Below are 7,398 nucleotides of genomic sequence, written 5' to 3'. Positions count from 1 at the left end.
CCATACGCCAGCTCTTCCGCCCCCACTGTGGCAAGTATTATCACAGAGATGTTATGGCGGCGCAAAACATGTCCAATATCGTCCAAGGGCACCTTTTGGAGCAGAAAAGACCTCTCTACTTGCAGCCCAAAACAGCAGATGGAAGGTATCCCTGGATCGAACCATCGACATCCGATCAAGGGGCAGTTGATGGAACCAGCAAGTCCACTGGAAGCACGAGTGCTCGCAAGAAACGATCGTCTCCCGCAACCCCAACATCAAGGAAACGCCCTACCAAGATGGCTAAAGAACTTTAATTTTTGTGTGTCAGGTCACACACACCCAAATGCCGATAATAGCAACGATTTTTACGATTTAGGTGACGTAATTATAGATTTCATAGTGCTATAGTCGCTTTATTCCCGTCCAAACATATGTGACTGCTATTTGCCCCTACGCACCGCCTTTGCTACCATCGTTCGCCTTTCTTCATCGCCATTGCCCGCGCCTCCTCTCCCCAGTCGCCTTCTGTCTTGAATGTCCTTTGGTACACTCCAAAGTCATAAAATGAGGAGAGTACCCTTAGGTCAGTAACACAGGCTATGCACTTCTAATACGCCATTTTAGACCGTTCTCTCTGCACCTTCCTCTACTTGCAATTAGTGTTTCTTATCCGATCGGATTTCGGATTACTGACATAAAAAATGGTTGTACTTGCTACTTGTCATTAGCTCAATAGTATAATGAGTCGTCCTAAGTATCTTGGAAACTCGAAATATCTCCCATCAACCGTGGACACCAGAAGTTACTTTCTCGAGACGGCGGTTGCGGATTGGGATCTAGCGGATTTTCTCCTCTCGGGTCAGAAGAAGGATGTCTTTCCTAAAGGACTTGAAGGGCTTGTTGATTTCAAAGCTGCCAGCAGAGAGGTACGGGCGTTCGCTAGAGCGCTTGCGATGTTTTATTCTGTAGAACAAAACATCGTTGTTGCCACGAACCATGCTGAGGAATTACTCAACCGACGAGCTCTAAAAGGTTTCGAGCATCGTGTCGTTCAGAATGACCTTCAGGCTAGTCTTATAAATGTTTTGGTAAGAGCTCTAAAGGAGTTTTAAGACTGACGAACCAGCTATTCTTTATCAGCATTATGGAAGGCTTGCTTTAACCTTTCGATCTTTCATTAATATATGTAGAGGAGGAAGCAGGCTGGTGATGAAGACGCCTCTCAACCTGGTATGGAAACATTCGTCAGTTAATGCATCTCAAACGAATGCTCAGTGTTACATTAACATACAGATATCCACGCTAGATGCGCTAGATGCGCTAGATGCTGGATCAAGGGTGAAACACGATCAACTAGCCACGACGTCGCCCTTAACTTCATCGTCATCAAGCGCAACAGCCACTAACTCCTCACCGACACAAGACGTGCTGCTTGATGGTGAACCAGAAGAGGTAATAGATGTCAAGCGCTCTTTTGTACGACAAATGAATCAGTTACAGTTACTGCATACTATATGAGACAAGATAGCAATTAGGTTGTACTTCTATCGACCAGTCAGTGATACAGTACTTATATGACTTCCACGATTTACGTACTACCATCTCTCTTAGACATCAATACCAACGGAGAGGTCCATGAGATTCGAGGGATCGTGGGGCCAACCTACAATGGGCGACCAAGGTCATGAGAACGAGGGAGATTTACCAGCAGAACTCGCCTTGGTGGCGAGCTGCACCCCTTTCGCTCACCTAGTCACGATGCTTTACGAAAAGATACGTGGCATCGTCTATATTCTTCTCTTTCGCTAGGCCCGCCCAGCCGCTAACCTCCTGTCTCCTGTGGCGCCAACCTCTAATAATCTGATACTCTCGCCCTATCCCTGCATTTTATCCTTAAGCATGGCCACACTCTCGCTCGAATCGATAGTCCCGTGCTTTTCCCGACACATACCACGAATGATCTCTATAACTTTGCTAAAAATGTTGTGGACAATTGGCATGCCTGTAGCAAGATCGAACAAAAGAATTGTCTGTAAGTTGTCAAAATATTTGTCAATTGTATCAGCTATTCATCATGGAGCCAATAGCTAATCCTCCATTTTATCCTTCATGATAGCGTTGCTCTGAGCGGTATCGTCAATACCTTGGACCCAGAAATACAACTACACTGTGCGGCTTTTTCTGACGTGGTCGACCAGTGCCTGGACAAGGATCTTTTTACTGTGTCAGGGGTGCAGGAAGCTATCTATAAGGATTTGGTACAGAAGCTGGGCCACGGGACTATGAAGGAACTTCGAGCACTGCGACGCTATTGCTCCCGCCGGCGAGACGACTTGGAAGAGGATTACGACAATGATGGTTGGCCAACGGGCGAAGAAGACGCTAGGGGAGAGGAGTTCAAGATAATGCAGATGATAGGTGTCCTGTATGTTCTTATGCCCAACTACCAGATTGTCCTTTTTTTGCCTTTTGTTTTGATTCGTCTAATGTTTTTGTATTTTTATTTTATCTTGATGTTAGCTGCGATGAGATCATTTCAATGCAACGTATCTCAAAGACCTCCGAACAGGAAGATGTCTTCGTATGGAGAGGTCTGGCTAGGATCTTGTATGAATATGATCTGGTAGTTCGAGTAGGAGAGCTCGGGTCGTCTGCAACTAGGGAGGATAGGACGTTGGTCGAGAACGAGTTCGGCGGGACTGACACAAGTGTGCGAGGCCGCAAGATCGACATCATGCACCAGCTGTGCTTGCAGGGCAGAAGCAAGCCAATTGAAATAATCGCCTGGGAGGCCAAGTCGGAAGCAGTTTCAGGAGAGGCTCTCCAGATCCAGCTGCGCAAAAATATTCGGATAAACGCCTCGATCATGAACAAGTTGTCGCGGTACATGGAACGGGACTTTCCAAGGCCTTCGCCGATGGTGTTGGACATCGTCGGCTCTCGAGCGTTGGTGTACACGGTGCGAAAGATTGAACCTGGAATCTTTGGTGTGGGCGCCGTTGGGGAAAAGATGATTGAGCTGCCCAAGAATACTAGCGAGATAGCCGAGTTCCTCGATGGAGGAAGCATGTCTGCTTTGCTACGAATAGGGGTAAGTTATTAACTCTTCATTGCTCTGCATCTATGTACTTTTTTATTGTTCTCTTATGCTTATCAGCCTGCATCTTCTGTACGCTCCAACAACCAGCGGTACAACTCCAAGTTTGCTTGCCTCCTCAAGAAAGAATACCGAAAAGCGTTGAGTCAGGAGATCATGGAGAAGATGACCGGGAAGGCGAGTGTTAGGAAAGAGGGACCGCCAGTGATCTTCACCCCTAAGAAAAAGAGACAGAGGCATAAGCAGCAACAAATGGATGAGTAGCAAGCACGTGCGAAAGCTTATATGAGTGTCTGTACGGGATGTACTCTAATCGGCTGAATAAAATACGTCAGCCCCTAAAGAAGACACCTTTTTTATTTTGTATTTTTTTTATAAGGATTGGCACCGGACAAAGTCCATTACCAGCAGGACTCAAATTGAAACCACCGCTGCTGTCATGCGTGCCTACGAGGTGTACCCAACTAAGGTGACGCATTCTGGGCGCCATGCTGGCACTTCGGAAGCATACCATTTGGGTCTGAGTCTGGATAATATCCGCCATCTTAGCCGACGGGTGATGGGCCAGGTGGAGAACCTCTATGCACCCAAGAACCCAATCATTGGAGCCTTTTATATGGCCCTTTTCAACAAACGCGATGAACCTTACTTTATAGAGCGCGACCTTGTCACACCCCTCTCGCGCTGCAACGCCTCATCTTCCCTGGATTGAGCACGCTTTCGACAAGGACTACAAGAATCAGCCTGAAAAGAAGAAGGACTGGGAGAAGGAATGCAACAAGGAGATAGAAGGTGTGAATCCAAACAATGTAACAGCAGTACTCAACTCAACAGGATCGGTTTCCTCAAGCTGCTTGTTCGAATGCGCCGCGTGATACTTCAGGACGCAGTCCTTTATATGGAGACCAGCCGAGGTGACCAGACGTTGACCAACAGACTTATCATTTCATTACCGGAGATATTTAAAAGCAAGATGTCTTTGGACTTCAAGGCCCAGCTCCTGGACGAAATGAGTAGACGTCGCCAACGCACGGATATCGTCAGCTCCAGCGTGCAAGTTCGACAATCAGACCATGGTTGGTGCTTTCAATACCGTTGGTAAACAGATACAAGAGTTGCAAGCGGATATGCGATCAGAGATGAGTACGATGCAATCGGAGGTGAGTGCGATACAGACAGGCATTGAGGCCCAATAACAGCATTGTGATCAAGTGCATATGTGACTCCTTCAAGCACAGAAGCCACAGTATTATCCGCATGCTCCATTGTCTATGCCTGTGAACGATTTCGTGTCTACTCAGCAGCAAATGCAGCTACTGCAACAACAGCATTGGCAACAACAGCTTTGGCAACAACAGCTTTGGCAACAACAGTTTTTGCAACCGCAGCTATTTTTGCAACAACAGCAACAACAGCTTCAGCAACAACAACAACAACAACAGCACCAACAGGAACTGCCACAACAAGTCCACCAGTCATCATCGACACGGCTCGACGATAGGCTCAGAGGGTACGTGATGCTGCCGGACAACGGACAATTGACCGTCCGCCAAGCATGGGATGAATACCATGGTCCCATCGCGGCAGCAAGACAGCAAGATTCGGCCTAGCCCTTTACTCCAGCGCGTAGAAAGGCGTTACAACGCCGGCAGCAATTCATTGGGTTGGTTAAAGCGAGGATAGAGGAGGAGAAGGAGAAGGAGGAAGGTCATTCAGTCGAGAGTCCAGAACTTTCTGGATGCTATGACGGCCCAGTACAAGAACAAAACTATCAATTCAATCCGAGAAGAACTTCTTAAGAGATAGTGAGATAGTACCACGAATATGAAGAACACTATATTTTTTCAGCATCTTTATTGTTCTTCGATTGCAAATACGGCGACTTTTAACGATGGTATGAGGTAAAAACATACGCCAGAGACTGAGGAGACTGAGATTGAGGAGTTTTGAGAGATTAGCGTCAAAGTGTCAACAGGGAATGAAGGAGAATGGAGCCATGGGTCAGATGGAATATGGGTGGCGGGCGGTGAAGTGGTGAATTGGTGGGCAGAGCGATGTGATCTCATCTTTCAGGAACTCAGGAACTCAGGAACAGCACCACAACCGCGGGGGTTCTCAGGGGCAAGGCTATTTTTGGCAAAAACGCAAGGACAATGGAACCCAATTGTCTCCAATCTTTCATTTCCGGAGCGTGAAAGAATAATAAATTAGACCGATATGTGCAGTATACGAACCAGGAATGGGAGGAAGAAATGGGAAGACATGGGAAAAAGACGTGTGTCAAAAAGTTTCAAATTTAAGTTCGTAATCTATTTGACAACCCCCCTCTAATTGACCGCTGCTGTTGCCCACTGCACACTTGTCCACCGCAGGCTGCACTAACTTACATCTGCTTGTTCTCGCCATTCCTCCTCGCTACCCACTACTCCTCCTCCTCCTCCTCCTTTACCCCTGCTGACTTAAGCCAGGTTTGACTGTATTGGCCATTCGTTCGGAGTCGTGCAACTGAGGAAAGCTAGGCGAGTCAGTCATTTGTTCGACCTTGCATTTAGGGAGCTCTGGGAAGAGGAAGTCAACGAGACAAGAGAGGGATCTTTATTTCCTGGGCAGACGGGCCCCTTATAAAATACTACCCGTCTGCACCACGTTAAGGGTACTTGTCACTGCTCGTACGTACTACATAGACCAATATAGTGCAGAGAGATCTCAGTTTTCTGATCGCCTAGTGCAATAGGTTTGGGTCTGGGTGTGTGATTGAGTAGATATTTATTAGACGAAGACTGAGGTTCTATCATTTGGCAACGGTGCTCTTAAATATCTAGCTGTGTGTAACAAGACGAAGGAAGTGAGGAAGAGAACTAACTTTAATAATAATTGCTATGCACAAATACATATGCTATGGTGACTATTGTTACACTGTGTCCGTGCGGGTCAAAGTCATTAGCATGCACTATCTCATGAAATGGGCCGGTGTAATATGAAACTGGTCTTGTTCTAGTCACTTTGTTAACGTTGAAGTACTTTATTCATTTGAAACAGAACCATCAACATATTAACACAAATAACCTTGTGGAGTAATGGCATCGAAACCTCAAGCAAAACTTTCCGCCGGGAAAGCGCAACCTGCGAGCCGACGAACTCATCTACATGTACAGTCACCTAACAAAACTAATTAGCGAATCATAATTTTCAAGCCATGAGCAATTAAATACATCTTTTCTTCAACACGACTTTTCTTCTCCAAGCACAGTCGACAGCAGCTTGAGTAACTACCATGGCGAAACAGTTATCCATGGAAGAAAAAGGTATTATCATTGGAATGAGTCTAGCGGGGATGAGCCATACGGAAATTGCAGCGAAGCGCAACACATCCAGGCCCACGGTGACCAATATTATTCACATCTACCATCAAAGAGGCACCACTGCACACGCCCCAGTTCCTGGACGGCCAAGAGCGCTCAGTGAGAGAGACATTAGGAGTATGATAGGCAATACAAAGCGTGAAAGACGTGTCACTCAACAGGATATCACCAACATGGTACCCCATGAAGCGAGCGAAGGCACCGTTCGGAGAGCGCTCCATTCAGCTGGCATTTTCAGCCGGGTAGCCGCAAAGAGACCCTATCTCAGCGACATTCACAAGGACAAGCGACTCACATTTATGCGGAGGTACAGCAGATGGACAACGGAGCAATGGTCGAGGGTAGTATGGACTGATGAGTCAACATTCGAGGTTGGAGAGAATTTTCGCCAGATTCGAGTTTGGCGAACAGCGGAGGAGAAGTACGATGGCAATTGCCTCGCACCCACATTCAAGAGCGGTAGGACCTCACTCATGGTCTGGGGCGCATTTACAGCTACTAAGAAGTCCAGGCTGGTTGTTTTTGAGCGAGAACGTCGCAACGGACAGTGCTTCGTGGAGGATGTGTATGAGGGTGAATTGCTCAGGTTTATGACGGAGGTACAGGATGGAATCCTCATGGAAGATGATGCCCCAGTGCACAGCTACGCGCTGTCAAAGAGTTGGCGCCAAGTGCACGGCTTTCGCAAGATAGAGGACTGGCCAGCCAATTCCCCAAATTTGAACCCCATCGAGCATGTTTGGTCCCTCCTTGATACTGCCCTCAATCGACGACGAAGTCAACCTCGGGACATTGCAACCCTGGTGAGAGCTCTAGTGGAGGAGTGGAATGCTTTACCACAAGAACAGCTGGCAAGGCTAGTCGACACGATGCCCCAGAGACTGGGATTCATGAAAAAGCACAGAGGTGGTAATGGCAGATATTGAGCGAGCCATAACCCTCTCCTTCAGCATAAAC

The 7,398-nt window shown here is 47.2% G+C and overlaps 2 protein-coding genes across 2 annotated transcripts; both read left to right on the top strand.

Annotated features, from left to right (window-relative positions):
* Positions 1-474: 474 nt before the first annotated feature.
* On the top strand, positions 475-2,146 carry BC939DRAFT_286143 (uncharacterized protein). The gene is made up of 6 exons (XM_051551249.1): positions 475-526; positions 607-1,070; positions 1,173-1,212; positions 1,298-1,434; positions 1,594-2,014; positions 2,099-2,146. The coding sequence occupies exons 2-5, from the start codon at positions 723-725 to the stop codon at positions 1,789-1,791; spliced, it is 723 nt and encodes a 240-aa protein (XP_051416336.1). The 5' UTR covers positions 475-526; positions 607-722; the 3' UTR covers positions 1,792-2,014; positions 2,099-2,146.
* On the top strand, positions 1,987-3,431 carry BC939DRAFT_286133 (uncharacterized protein). Its single transcript, XM_051551247.1, has 4 exons — positions 1,987-2,014; positions 2,099-2,407; positions 2,503-3,073; positions 3,170-3,431. The coding sequence occupies exons 2-4, from the start codon at positions 2,265-2,267 to the stop codon at positions 3,341-3,343; spliced, it is 888 nt and encodes a 295-aa protein (XP_051416335.1). The 5' UTR covers positions 1,987-2,014; positions 2,099-2,264; the 3' UTR covers positions 3,344-3,431.
* The last annotated feature ends 3,967 nt before the right edge of the window (positions 3,432-7,398 follow it).

This window comes from Gamsiella multidivaricata (assembly GCF_025024155.1).
Source record: "Gamsiella multidivaricata strain RSA 2152 chromosome Unknown BC939scaffold_7, whole genome shotgun sequence".
Classification (NCBI taxonomy): Eukaryota; Fungi; Mortierellomycota; class Mortierellomycetes; order Mortierellales; family Mortierellaceae; genus Gamsiella; species Gamsiella multidivaricata.
This window is presented reverse-complemented; position numbering and strand designations above follow the sequence as displayed.